The following is a 14,930-nucleotide window of genomic DNA, read 5'->3' as shown; positions in this document are numbered from 1 at the left end:
TGATGGGGGATTTTACCACACTAACAGGATTGCCGGGTTCCATTACACTTGGCTTTTCAATTAAAGGATCTCATCTCTGAACTATTTCACTTCCCTCAAATGGGGAGTGAAAATTAAAAACAGATATAAGGCATAGCATGCCCATAAAAGGACCAGGCAGAGGGGCCTCCAATCAGCAGCAGACAACTTGCTGGCAGAGAAAGGTCTTCTGCAGTCGAGATGCCTCTAACCTGGCCATCCTGGGTGCCTTGGGGCATGGGGATCTAATAACATCTGCTGTCTAGGCCAGAATGTACCCACATCCTCTCCGCCACCCCTGGCAGCTGGGCCTTTGCAAGGGCTGGCTGGCAAGGACAGTGAGGGGCTGGCTTGGCTCATGGGGACCCATCTCCAAAAGCCTCTATTCTCCAGTTAAAGCCCAGGATTGAAGATTCTAGTGATACTCTGTTTCTTGATGTGGATGCTGATTACATGGGTATGAACTGTTTGTGAAGATCCATCCAACACTACATGATCACACTCCCACGTTCCTGTACGTATGCTACACTTCAATAAAAAGTTAAAAGAGAAAAACCCTAGGGGTGAACATAAGGGCCCCCTGGTACCTGGGTGCTTTCTCCATCCAGTACCAATAAGCTGATTTTAAATGTTTTTAGGGGGCAGACATTCTACATGATCTTATTCCCCAAGGGACCAAAATTTTCAAAGCAAAGTCTGCAGTTCAGAAGTATTCTCCACGAGGCTGACTTATTGCACTGGTGCCCTTCTTCCTTTTCCAGATAACGATCCCGTGAGAGATGTTGACAGCGGCCCTCTCCACAGGAACTGAGCGACATGGTCCCTCCTTGTCTCTTTCACAGCATCCGAAAGCCAGGGTGCTTGGCCACTCTCAGGAAGCCAGTTGAGTGGGTGGAAGCCGTCTTTGAGGACAGAACTCACCCTGCCTTCAGGAGCAGAACATTGAGGGAGACCTTTCATTTCAGGGGACAGGGGACAGCCATGCCACAGGTGGGGGGGGAGCGAAGGAAGGGGAATCAACTTACATCATACTTGGGAGAGGAGCTGCCCCACCCCCCCCCGGGGAGAACTATTCCCACAAAGTGAGCAGACATGAGAACGGAGTCTACAGAGGCCAGCAGGGCCGTGGACACAGGGAAGCTTGTTCTTGGAGGAGAGCTGGTGAGGCTGCGGAGAGGGGCTTTCTCGAGTGAATTAGACATGAATTAGAAACCCCAGGGGGGTTTTGCCATGGCCAGTTCGATCTCCCTGGTGGCTAAGAAGGCCCTGCAAGAGCTGATTCTCCTGTAGTTCTCTATAGGAGAACCAGGCAGGTCAGGAAAAAGTGGGGGGGGGGGCTTTCTCTTGGGGAGCAGAGAGGAAGCAGGGGATGGCTCTGTGGACCCAGGGGTGGAGGTGGAACAATGAAATTCCCAGATCTTCCAGTGGTCCCACTGTCCCCCAGCTCCGCCTCCAGCCCGCCTCTTCAACACTCGTTGGGTGCCTTCATCTGCATCAGGACTGCATGGCTCCTCTTCCTGCAGCAGCAACAGCAGATGCAGGCAGCCAGGGAACAGGCCAGGGCAATGATGCCAATGACAATGGCGGCAATGGCCAGCCCGCTCTGGGCCTGGGTCATGCCCCACGTACCACGGTCTTCGGTGACCTCAACGGTGGTCAGGTCAGTGTAGTCCTCCACGGAGCTGGTGAACTCAGTAGTGGAGGAGATGGGGGTGGTGTCAGGGTAGCTGGGTGTGTCCGGGTACTGTGGTGTTTCCGGGTAGCTGGGCACCTCGGGGATCACTGGGACCTGGACACTGGGGACAGCAGCACTGACGCTGACGATGATGAGGGACTGGCCTCGGACACTGGGTGGGCTGAAACATACCGGGAGAGTATCTGTCCCCAACCTGGGCTTGTTGAGCAGAAGCCAATTGCGGAGTGGTAGGATGTCTGAGTCGCATCTCCAGGGGTTGTCATAGAGCCTCAGCTCACACAGGTGCCCCAGGTGATCGAAGATGCCCATGGGCAGGTTCTCCAGCTGGTTGTTCTGCAGCTGGATGGTCATGAGGCCATTGACATTGGCAAAGATATTCCCTGGGAGCTGTCTGAGGCGGTTGTTCTGCAAGGAGATGTTCTGTAGATTGACCAACATGCGGAAGACATTCCCGTCCAGCTCTTGCAGCGCATTGGTGTGGAGGGACAGCTCCCGCAGCTCCACCAGCCCATTGAAGGCGTCTGGGGAGATGTAGTTGATCTGGTTACGACTGAGAATCAGGACCTGCAGCTGGCGGAGGTTGCTGAAGACGTTGTCAGGCAGAGAAGTGATGTGGTTGTCGTAGAGCCAAAGCTCACGCAGGTTGTGCATGGGCCCAAAGATCCCCGGAGAGAGCTCCTTCAGGGAATTCCCAAAAAGCGTGAGACGGTTGAGCTGGGGCAGCTGCATGAAGATGCCAGGGGGCAACTGGGAGATGTGGTTGTTGGACAGATAGAGCTTCTGGAGGTTACGGTTGTTGTGGAAGAGGCCAGGGGAGAGCATACTAATCTGGTTCTGCTGCAGGGCCAGCTCCTGGAGGTTTCCACACCCATCAAAAGTGCCCATGGGGATTTCTGAGAGCCTGTTCTCATACAGCCGGAGGACCTGGAGGTTGCCCAGGCGCTGGAAGACCCTGGGCGAGAGATGGGTGAGGCTATTCTTGCCGAGATTGAGCTTGGTGAGGCCCACCAGGTGGTCGAAGACACCATCAGGGATATATTCCAGGTGGTTGCCGTGCAACTGCAGCTCCTTGAGGTTGCTGAACTGGGAGAAGTGTGCTGGCTGGATCTGCACCAGCTGGTTGCTGGACAGAAGGAGCGACTCGAGGTTGTCCAGGCCCTGGAAGAGGCCAATAGGCAGCACCTGAAGCTTGTTGTTGGCAAGGCTGAGGTAACGCAGCGAGCCCAGGCTACGGAAGGCACCAGGCACGATGTGGGACAGCTCGTTCTTCTCAATCCTCAGGGCAATGAGGGCTGAGACGTTGAGGAATGGGGACTCGTTGAGTTCGGTGATGTGCGTGTTGAGGATCTGCAGGCTCATGGCGTTCCAGGGCAGGGGAGTGGGCACTGCCACGATGCGTGCCCCAGTGCACTCCACCTGGGAGGCCCTGGAGCAGGTACACTCATTTGGGCAGCCATAGTAGGCCAGCCCTGCACTCCAGGCTTGGCAGCCCACCAGCAAAAGAAGGTAATGTTTCAGCGACATGGCCTCTGCAAGGGGAGAGAGCACACGTGAGTCAGGGTCATCTCACCAACACTGCTGTTAGTTTTAAGCCCACGTCAACCTTTGGTGCCAAACACCGGCTTGCCTTTGAACCCCACAACCATATGCCCTGCCATATGCTACTTACGGTCCGGTCAGCAAGCCCCTTCACCTTTCCCACATGCCAAGCAATTCCCCCACCCGGAGTGCTCTTTGTCCTCATCTAAATCTTCCCCATACTTCCAAGTCTAGCTCAAATACGGTCGCCTCTAGGAAGCTTTCCCCAGATTCTGTGAGTCAGCATTAGTTGCCCTCCCACGCAGGTGGTCTTCCCAGTGTCCATTATGGCCATGCCACAGCTGGCCTCGTTCGGAATTCGTTGCGTCCCCATCTCTGTCCTTCTCTAGTCAATAAGTTTTTCAAGGGCAGGGATGTTCATCATTCATCCCCAGAGATTCCTTCAGGCAGGAACAGTATCTTGTCTGGGTTGTACCCTGGATCCAGCCCCCTGGATCAGACGCATCCTTGTATCCCTCACAGCGCAACTAACTTGCTGGTTGAACATGACCTCCTCGGGAGGAGCAGATAGGAAATGAGACCTGGCAGAAGATGCTAAGACCATAAACATGGACCTCTTCTGGGAAAGCAGCAGCAGCCAACAAAGGTAGGATGCGCTGCTGATCTGGCAGAAAGGACGAGAGGGCAAGTTGAGCTTTTCCTCTGCCTGGCACTTCCCGGCACTGCCCTGCCCCATCACCACCACTGACAACCTGGCCCTTCGGTACCCCTTCCCGGCTTTAATTCAAACCCTTCCCAGTGAAAGGAAATTATGACACTTCCTGTCTCTCTGGAAGGAGCCAATGCCTGGGGTCTACCTTCTGGGTACTAGTTCCAGTTTCCACAAAGAAACTTTGAGTGGCCTTGAGTAAGTCCCAGAAAACTTGGGATGCACTTTGAGCTGAAAGGTGGTAGGGCCATATGCTCCCACAGGGCATGGTGCTGATCTGGGAATGGAGCCCAAACCCATGAAAGGTTCGATATTTGAGGTCAGAGGTGATATTTAAGATCAGAGGTCAGAAGTGATACATGTACAGATATGTGTACATATATATATATATATATATAATTAGATATATAACGTATACAATGTGGTGGAGCCATGAGCTGTGGGCACTGAGCCCTACGTAGAGTTAAGAACCACTAACTAGCTGTTTGACCTGAAAGGAAACTTGAAACCTTCAAGCTCAGCTTTCTCGTGTGTTAAATTGGGAGGATAGTCTCTGCCCCTTCTTGAGGCTGCTGGGAGGAGCAAACAGAAGAATGGATGTGGGGGTGTCCTGCACAGTGTTGTGCAAATGCGTGCGGTTGTTCAAGGTCATCCACGACTTGGACTCTATAGACTCATGGAGGCAGGAAGGCCTCAAAGTGTTTTTAATCTTGGAAATCTTACTCAAGGGGATTAGAGATTTCTGAGTATGTGTAAAGCAGTATCTGTAACTTCCAACTGAGGTTCAAAGGGGTCTCTAACTTCCAAAGGGTGAAGAACGGCTGATCATACATCCCCACTATTTTCTGGGGATGAAGGAAGCAGGGAAACTGAGGCTCGGAGCTTAAATCCGGGACCTCCAGATTCTTGGGTGAGTGCTTTGAGTGTTAATGCAATGCAATGCAGGTCAGAGCAAGGAATCTGAAATGATGGCATGTGAGGCATAAACTGGCTGGGTGGGGAAGGTATTTCTCTAGCCTCTCTTCCTGAACTCATGGAGTCCAAAGTCTGGCCCATAACTCAGAATAATCCAGGCTTCCCAACCTGGCCTTAACTCCGTGCACCCTTTTCCTGCCCTCTCAACAAACCTACTCTGAGGACAGAACCCAAGTTTATCTCTCCCCACCCAGACCTTGATTTTTCATTTATTCACAGCCCATCCAAGCCCCGACCTGTTGTATTTTTGCATTAAGGACTTGAGTAACTATGTAACGTGTTGGAGAAAAGAAAGAAAGAAAAACTTGGCCACCAGAGTCTAGATGTAGAGGAATGGGGTCCGATGAAGCTATAGACACATCCAGAAGCACAAATTTGTATAGACAAAAGAAGGTCCAGAACTTAAGAGTAGAAAATGAACAGCCTAAACATGGGGCACAGGAAAAGTGACTCAACATCCACCCCAGGGGAAAGACTTAAGACTTTTTATTGATAGTAGCAGAGAAAGAAGACTGGCCAGAAAAACTAATGTCAATCTTAGCCTGCATTAACAGAAGTATTAAGTGTGGAACAAAGAAAGTGATGGTCTTCTTCTACATGGCCCTCATCAGGCCACACCTGTGCTTCTGCGCCCCAGCTTCAAGAAGGCCAATAACAAACTGGTCCCTTGAAGGCCCTGTAGAGAGGGGTAAGAGGACAGTGAGGGGACCTAGAAATGAGAACCTCCGAGCACCTGTTGAAGGAACTGTGGATAGATACCTGGAAGAAGATAGGAGGAGGCTATAAGCACTTGCCAAGAACACATGAAGGACTGCCCTGGGACACAGAAGGCAGCTTTACTGTAGCTCCAGAGGTCAAAAGTGGTGTGCAGAAACTGTAGGGGAGCACATTTCAGCTCACCACTGTCTGAATCAGAATGGACAACCCATGGAGTTAGTAAGCTCCCCATCACTGGAAGTGTTCAAGCAGAGGCAGACCAACTCTCTGGAAAGGATGCTGGAGGGGAGATTCCTACAGCTGGGAGGGTATTGAACTGGATGACAGCTGATGTCCTGTCTATCCCCCAAGATTTTGGGATTCTAAGGCTGAGTCCAGAGCAAGGATGTGAGATCCATATACCCAGCTAATTGTGCCTGTGCTCCCAAGGGTCTGTGTGGACAGGTGTGGGTGTTGGCCCATCTCCTTGGTACATGTGTGTGTGAAAGACTTACCCCCTGGACTGACTTAACAAAATGGGGCGCCTGGGTGGCTCAGTTGGTTAAGCGTCCGACTTCAGCTCAGGTCAGGTACTCACAGTCTGTGGGTTCGAGCCCCACGTCGGGCTCTGTGCCAACAGCTCAGGGCCTGGAACCTGCTACGGATTCTGTGTCTCCCTCTCTTTCTGCCCCTCCCCCCCCCCCATGCTCTGCCTCTGTCTCTCTCTCAAAAATAAATAAACATTAAAAAATTAAAAAAAAAAAAGGAGAAGCTCTAAATGCTCCTGGTAATGCGATGTGCTTCATTTATTTTTAATGTCTACTTCTATGCTCACCATGCTTCAAAATGGTGCCGTGGTCCCAATGTCGGGGACTAACTTAAGTGCCCACAACCTGGCAAGTCCAAGGCAGTCCCTGTCAGATTTCCCCATCTGTAAGTGAGGGTGTGGGATGAGATGCCCTCTGAGGAAGCCATCTCAGACCTTCCCTGAGTCTGCATTCCCCAGCTGGGGCGGGGGAGAGGTGGGGAGGGCATCATGCCAGTCTCAGGAAGGGCCCAGGGCCAGGGGAGGGTGCCTCACAGCTTGAGAGGAAGAGAGAAAAGATAATTCCCTTATGGGAACAGAGCCACTGTTGTTTAAAATGGACCACACTCAGCTTGACAAATATTGCAAGAATTTGCAGATTTTCCTTCTTATAAATCCTTATGTCTGCGGAGTCCGCCCCAGCGCCACACGCAGCGGCTTCCTGTTTTCCAGCACTTGTTCCCGCCACAAGGCACCGACTGCTCCAAAGGACCTCCAGAGGGCCCACCTCCAACCTAGCTACAGAGCCCTCAGGGGATGGAGGGGCCACAGGCGCAGGGCCGGCCAGCCAGCGAGTGCTGCGGCCATGCTCAGGAGCCCGGCACACAGCAGCCTAATAGCACACGCTGCCCGGTGCCGCTTGGCAGCTGTGACAAATGCCAGTTAAAGACCCACAAAGCTACCCTAATTATACCCTCCTCCCCCAGGCGGCCGAAGGCGTCCTCAGTCACTGCAGCGACTCAGCCCAGCCCCTGTCCTAGGAGGAGGGACAGCCCGGGGTCTGTCGCTGGCCCAGGAATTCAGTAAGCCAAGCAGACGGACAGGCAGCTCACCCGGACACCCTGACGCGGTCCCTCCCCAGGAGTAGAAGCACTTGGCCCAGGCACTTTGACTGTGAGTCTCTTCAGCAAGAACTGCCTGTGACTCATGAGTGAACACATAATTAGCGCTGAAGCCCTGGGCTTTGTTGGTTGGTGGGTTGGCACTTTTTTGGTTTATTACCATCATTCACATCCCCTAAACATGAGGTTCCCTGGGAGGAGATGCCTTCTTATTGCAATGCCACAGAGCAAACTTCTGGAAAAAGCCTGGGAGACAGATGTGTGACGCTGGTCTTGATGTTAAACTGGAGTGTGAGTTTAGGTACATTCTCCAGGCCTCCTGTAAAGACTTCCAAGGGCCCTTGATAGCTCTGATATCTTCTGACTGGAGACAGAAAGGAAATCTGGCCTGAAGCCCCACCATTCACCTGCCCTCCCTTCCATAGACCATGCAGGTTACCCTGAATGGCTGGCAACGCTACCTGGCCTAGCCCCTTCATGCCAAGACTGAGGAACTCATACCCATTTTTTCAGGTCTACCTTGTTGCAGAAGTTTCCCAGGCAGGGCAACCCCGCTTCTTAATCAGTGCATCTTCAAATAGCCAAGAGCCATTTCATGGGATTGTGGAGCCTCTGGTCCTGACCCCCTCCAGTGCACCTGGGGAGACTGAGGACCCGAGAGAAGATCTCCTTCCCTGGTCTGTGCCCTCTCCCCACAGAGGTCTTCCCCTAAGCATGGCCTCACCTGCAGTGACATGTTGCCCCATCCAGCCGAGGGAGATGTCAGGCTTGGAGCTGTTGAGGGGTTGTCTTCCCCCACCCCCAGCAACTCTGCCATCCCCTCCAGCCAGTATCAGCCTCTATCAAGTTGCTCATCAGTGCTTGGTCAACAGGCTTAAAGCCACTGATTGAGAGGCTCAGTGCATCCAGATGTCCCCATCGCACTAAACGGGGGGTAACCATCCTACACCCCAAATCAGTAGATAAAAATCACCTGGAAGATCCTGGGATGCTTGTTGAATAGAAGTAGCATTGCAGCTGTGGGGATTAAATGAATCCTACCCACAAAGCACTGAGAGGCGTCTTTGGCACAGAATGAGTACCCAATAAATGTCACTGATAGTTACTGTTCGTTCTGCTGTTGAGTAAAACCAGGATCTCGCGAGACTCCACCCACAGAGATCCTGATTCCTAGGCCTGGGTGGGCCCCAGACTCTCCAGTGTTTAACAAATTCCCCAAGGGACACTGATGTAGGTGTCCATGGTCTATACTCGGAAGCACTCATTGGGGTCTAGCCCAGCTCAGATACATACTCCTGACCTGTGTCATTTCCTGCCAAGAACAGAGAGACTGAACTCAGGATCAAGGAGGCTGAAGGCCAAATCACAGACCTCGCCCAGAGACCTCTACCAATATTCCCTTCCCTGGCCCTTTCGTCACCCCTGTCAGAAATCTGAGATTTGTGCTAATTTGAATGTAGCAGTAGAGGCTATTTCCAAAAGCAGCACTTAGAGCCCAGGGCATCGGAGGTGCAAGGGCCTTTTGACTATCCTGTCAAACCATCTGGTCATTTTGTAGATGGGAAAACTAAGGGGCCCAGAGGAGGAACGGACTTGTTCAAGGTCACACAGTCAGTTGAAGATTCCTGACATCCAGATCAAGACTCTGCCTAACTGTAGAGCTTGGTGAGCCCCTGAACCTTATCACGAGGCTTCAGGACCTTATCCACCACGTGTCTGGCAGTGCCTGAAAGGGGGGAAGAGGTGGCTTTAGTCCCTCTGTCCTAAAATGATCTCAGGCTCACATGCAATCCACCCTCCAGCTGCCCAGCATTATTAACCAAGATCAAATACCCCTCCCTACTCCCAGCCTGCATTGTTTGAGGGATGTCCTTCCTTAAGGCTGCTCTGATGCTCATGTTGGCTCAATTTCACCTGAGTGGCCTGGAAGAGCAGAGGGCAGGGACAGAAGGGGTTGCCAGAAGGGATTAATCCCATAATCTGAACACACAGCCCCCTCAGGGTTTTATCCAAATTAGGAATGCTCTACCCCAAACACAAAGCATGCTGGAGCCCCAAGGGAACACCAGCCACCCCCTCATCCCCCACCTGACTCAATTGTTGACCCCATCTCTCTTGGTCCTTCAAAGCCAAAACATTCTTCACTTGTTTAAAAATGAACATGAGTAAGAAAAAGCAAGTCCTTTCCAGCCCCAGGGTTAGGGGAGGTAGGGCTTCCTGCAGAGGCCAAAGCAGGCCTGTAATTAGCTCACAGGAAGGGGCAGGAGATACTAACAAAGTTGCCAGCAGAGCAGGGGAGAAGCTCCCACTCGACCGATGCTTTTATGAAAGAAGCCACCGGCTACAGCTCCCTGCTCGGGGTGACACCCAGGGGACCCAAAACAGACAGAAATGGATGAACTTCTTAACAAAGCATCTTGGAAAAAGTTTCTAAATCCTATGTCCCAAAAGCCCCAGAGAGTCAGTGAAACCAGAAGTTATAGTCATTCGTTCGTGGTCGGGATTTAGGGAAGCAATTTGCCATGTATAATCACAGCCTCGGGAGCATGTGCTGGCAGGACCGAGTGGGGACAGCTTCTCCCCCATCTCTCCTTATTTCTCGGCATCTGGAACTACTCCCATCTGTAGCCCAGCACCCCCGGCATTTACGGAGCAAGCCCAGGTAGCCTCCAGTGCCCTGACTTTCTGTAGGGTCTGTTCACAACGCTCCCCCCTGGCCCTGACCTCTCTCCCAGGCCTGTCTCATCACTGCCGAGCCCACCCACTGACTCAAGACCACAGGCAAATGGGACTGTCCGATCCTGACTGTACCCCAGATGTCCCATCAGTGCAGTGAAAGAAGTGATAGCCGTTAGAGAATTTCTAAATTATGGAGACAGTGGCACCAGCATATCTGGGAGTCGCTGGAGATCCAGTGATATAATCCCAGAAGGTGCTGGCACCTTCAGTCTGAGTGACACCTTAATCCAAGAGCATCGCGGCCTGCCCTGAGGTAATACATCTGGCCCTGGAGGTAGACTGGCTCTCTCACACTTCAGCACAGGGGGGAAGCTCTAGAAAAGTTCTGCTTTTCCACAGTTGGTTCCGTGGCCCCACTCCTGCCTCTACATTTGAGCAGAGATGTGGGTAAGGGTGCCTCAGTCACAGGATTTTACATGCACACCCAGCCCCGACTCCCAGCTCAGAGCCAGCAGCCCCGGCCACCCCCAGACACATCTGGCTGGCGAGAGGGCAAGGCTGCAAGCCGCCTAAGCCACACACAAACTTAGACCCCGAAACGATGCTCAGTCCACAGCCGAAATCCAAATTGGAGATCCGAACTAGGCGGGCACTTCTGCTGAAGCCACTTTTGTAGCAATGATAAGGCCGGGAAAAGAGGACAGATCTGTCTTCTGGGAAACCCTCCACTGGTCCTGGACAGACCCACATGCCAGGCAGGCCACTGGCGGCCACCACAGTAAGTGCTGGGGGAAAGGACACGGGTTCAAAATAACCTGAACCTTGGAAAAAGAGAACCTCTTCCCCTAATAGCACAGTCCCGGTGATAATTTAGTTAACTTTCGGGGCATCTGAAAACTACCTGGGCAGCACCGCAGACGGACCTCATGGGGCGGTAAGGGTAAGTGGGGCAGGGGGCCTGTGGCCCCAGGCTCGCGGGGGTTGGCCCTCTCCGGAGAGCATCCCCAGGCACCCCGCCAGCCTCTCCCCGGGACGCCGGCCGGCCGGACGCGAGGTGGGGGACAGAGCCGGGGCGCTGGCCGGCAGGAGGGAGGGAGGGAGGGCGCGGCGGCCGGCCTGCCCACTTACCAGCAGCTCGGCGCCCGCCCGCCGTCGACCAGAGGGAGCCCGAGAGCAGGACGCGGCCGGCTCAAGGCGGCAGCATGAGTGCGGCGGGCCCGGCACTCCCCGTATTTAAACGGTCCGGGCGTGAGTCACCGCCGGGGGCAGTGTCGGCGCGGTGGCGGGGAGGGGCCAGGGCCGGCGGGCGGCCCAGCCGTGGGCACAGCCTCTTCAGAGATGCAGGGTGCGGGGGCTTCTCCTGTATGATTTAGTTGTGTGTTGTTGTTTTTTTTTCTTTTCTTTCTTTCTTTCTTTCTTTCTTTCTTTCTTTTTTTTACAGAACACGTTCTCCTCCTGCCTCCAATGCTCCATTGAGACTCAGTCGCTGCCTTGGCCATTTCGGCTCTGGAAAAGCTCCGTGGCTGTAGAAAAGCATTGATTTTTTTTCCCTTTTTCTTTGAAATTCGGAAGTAATTTCAAATTTACGGATAATTTGCAAGAATAATACAAGGAACACTCTTCTGTGCCTAACCCAATTTGCTTATTTGTTAACATGGTGAGAAAAGCATTTAAGTTCCAAAGAGAGATAAAGTACCCTCCAACCGTGTCCCCCCCTAAAAGCAAAGTTTCATTTCCCTTCTGGTATCATCCTCCGCTCCCTGGCTGCCGCCCCGCAGAGATAGGGGCATGCAGTCAAGGGGCATATTTAAGAATGAGAGGCTCCCTGTGACCTTCACCTCTGCATTGGAGCCCACTCCCGGCTGCCCTAGTGGGGGACAAGAAACCATTTCTGTTCTTGGTATCACCAAGAGGACCTGGGGAAGAAGAGAAAGAAGTCACAGTTTATGGGGTGAGGAGGCAGCCAAACCCTAGCATCTTCTCCAAGATGCAGTCTCAATAAGGCAGGAACTGCGCTGGGCTGAGCCACGTGCCCTTCCCTGGCTCAGTTTACCTTTTCAGCCCAGTGGGGAGAGTGATATTTACACACAATGCCTCATGGAATGCCAGGAGCCTTAATTAATGTTTGCACTGTGCTTTGAGATGGGCGATGAAAGGAAGATATAAAACTGCATAGTGTTATTACCGAAATAGTCACTTGGGTGGCTTGCAATGGTCAAGCCCTACAGCCTGAATCATGTCACATTCCTCCTCACTGGTGGCACCATGATTCAGAGCCAGAAACAAAAAGCACCCTGTCCATTAAGTGACATGAGCCCAAGAGGGGCAGGCACCGCTTGGAGGGATCTCCCCACAGCTCCCAGCCCTGGTTCTTCAACGACCAACCTCCCTTCCAAATAACATTCTGTGCGGAGAACACCCTCCCTCTTACTACCCAGGCACCTTCACCTCCCCAAACTGGAGCCGTCGACCGCCTTTTTGTAGAACCTGGAAGAAAAAAAATATCCCCTCTTTACCTTCTTTCCTTCCTTCCTGATTCTAACATTCAGCCACTCTGCACTGGCTGCCAAGGTCCGCACAGGGATGAATCAGATACTTTTCTTGCCCGTGAAGAGCTGAGAGAAGGACAGACATTTATGAAGCACCTACTGTGAACCATAGAGCCCACAGGCACCTTATTACATCTCTACAGTATTTTATCTATACCAGGTTTCTAAATGTTGCCACTACTGAGATTTGGGGCCAGAGGATTCTTTACTGTGGGGAGCTGTCCCAGGTACACGCATTCCTCAAAGATATTGTGGGTTCAGTTTCAGGCCACCACAATAAAGCCAGTATCACAGTAAAGCGAGTCAAATGAATTTTTTAGTTTCCTAGAACGTATAAAGTTGCATTTACACTCTACTGTAGTCTATTAAGTGAAGAATAGCATCATGTCTAAAACAATGTACATACCTTAATTTCAAAATACTTCATTGCTAAAAAATGCTAACCATAGGGGCGTCTGGGTGGCTCAGTCGGTTAACTTCGGCTCAGGTCATGATCTCGCGATCTGTGAGTTCAAGCCCCGCATCGGGCTCTGCGCTGACAGCTCCGAGCCTGGAGCCTACTTCGGATTCTGTGTCTCATTCTCTCCCTGCCCCTCCCCCGCTGTGCTCTGTCTCTCAAAAATAAATAAATGTAGAAAAGATTTTTTTTCAAAATGCTAACCATCATCCGAGCTCTCAGCAAGTCATAATGTTTTTGCTGATAGGAACCTATGCCTCAGTGTGGGCAGCTGCTGATTTGTCAGGGTGGTGGCTGCTGAAAACTGTGGCCTCTGGTGACTTCTTAAGACAAAGCAACAACGGAGTTTGCCACTTCCTTTCACGAAAAATTTCTCTGGAACACGTGGTGCTGTTTGATAGCAGTTTACCCACAGAACTTCCTTTAAAATCGGAGTCAGACCTCTCAAACCCTGCCACTGCTTTATCAACTAAGTTTATGTAATATTCTCAATCCTCTGTTATCATTTCAACCATCTTCACAGCATCTTCACCAGAAGTCTCTTCCATCTCAAGGAACCACCCTCTTTGCTCATCCCTAAGAAGCCACTTCTCATCCATTCAAATCTTATCAAGAGGTTGCAACAATCAGTCCCATATTCAGGCTCCACTTCTGATTCTGGTTCTCTGGCTATTTCTACCACATTGGCCGTTCCTTCCTGCACGGGAGTCTTGAGCCCTCAAAGTCATCCATGAGGGTTGGAATCAACTTCTTCCAAACTCCCGTTTATGTTGATATTTTGACTTCCTTCTATGAATCATGAATGTTCTTCATGGCATCTAGAATGGTGAAGACTTGCCAGAAGGTTTTCAGTGTACTTGGCCCAGATCCCTCAGAGGAATCACTATCTATGATGGCTAGAGCTTTCTGAGATGTATTTCTTTAGGACTAAGACTTGAAAGTAGAAATGACTCCTTGACCTGTGAGCTGCAGAATGGATGTCGGTCTAGCAAACATGAAAACCTCATTTCCCCTCTCCAACAGAGCTCTTGGGTGACCAGGTGCTTTGTCCATGAGCAGTCATATTTTTAAAAGAATCTTTTTTTTCCTGAGCAGTAGGTCTCAACAGTGGGCTTAAATTATTCAGTAAACACGTTGTAAACAGATGTGCTGTCATCCAGGTGCTGTTATTACATTTACAGAGCTCAGGGAGAGCAGATTTAGCATAATTCTTAAAGGCCTTAGGATTTTCAGCATGGTAACTGAGCACTGGCTTCAACTTCAAGTCACCAAACAAAAGAGTCAGCTTGTGCTTTCAAGTTCTGAGGCCAGACATTGACTTCTCCTCTCTAGCTATGAAAGTCCTAGATGGCATCTTCTTTCAAGAGAAGGTTATTTCGTCTACGTTGAGCATCTGTTGCTTAGCGCAGCCACTTCCATTAATTATCCAAGCTAGATCTTCTGGAAAACTTCCTGCTTCACCTTGCACGTTTATATCATGGAGACGGCTTCTTTCTTTAAACCTCATGAGCCAACCTCTGCTAGCTTCAATCTTTAATTGTGCAGCTTCCTCTCTTCTCTCAGCTTCATAGGATTGAAGAGAGTTAGGGCCATGCTCTGGATTAGGCTTTGGCTTAAGGGAATATTGTGGCTGGTTTGATCTATCCAGACCACTCAGACATTTGCCATATCAGCAATAAGGCTGTTTTGCTTTTTTTTTTTTTTTTTTTTTATCATTCATGTGCTCACTGGAGTAGCACTTTTAATTTTCCTTCAAGAACTTTCCTTTGCATTCACAACTTGCCTAACTCTTTGGCACTAGAGGCCAAGCTTTCAGCCTGTCTCAGCTTTCGGCATGCCTTCCTTATGAAGCTTAATCATTTCTAGCTTTTGATTTAAAGCAAGAGACGTGTGGTTCTTCCTTTCACTTGAACACTTAGAGGCCAATGTGAGGGCAATTAATTGTCCTAATTTCAATATTGCTAT

At 51.1% G+C, this 14,930-nt stretch overlaps 1 protein-coding gene across 1 annotated transcript; it reads right to left on the bottom strand.

The window, feature by feature from the left end:
• Positions 1-1,350: 1,350 nt before the first annotated feature.
• Positions 1,351-3,247, bottom strand: LRRC15 (leucine rich repeat containing 15). Its single transcript, XM_049629980.1, has one exon. The coding sequence runs from the start codon at positions 3,236-3,238 to the stop codon at positions 1,484-1,486; it is 1,755 nt and encodes a 584-aa protein (XP_049485937.1). The 5' UTR covers positions 3,239-3,247; the 3' UTR covers positions 1,351-1,483.
• Positions 3,248-14,930: the final 11,683 nt, after the last annotated feature.

The sequence above is a fragment of the Panthera uncia genome, chromosome C2 (assembly GCF_023721935.1).
Source record: "Panthera uncia isolate 11264 chromosome C2, Puncia_PCG_1.0, whole genome shotgun sequence".
Lineage (NCBI taxonomy): Eukaryota > Metazoa > Chordata > Mammalia > Carnivora > Felidae > Panthera > Panthera uncia.
Note: the sequence above shows the minus strand (reverse complement) of the source record. Positions and strands in the feature narration are given on the sequence as shown.

What these genes read in the sequence shown, in the direction of transcription:
- LRRC15 (XM_049629980.1), bottom strand. Translation starts at nt 3,238, where the DNA reads ATGTCGCTGAAACATTACCTTCTTTTGCTGGTGGGCTGCCAAGCCTGG.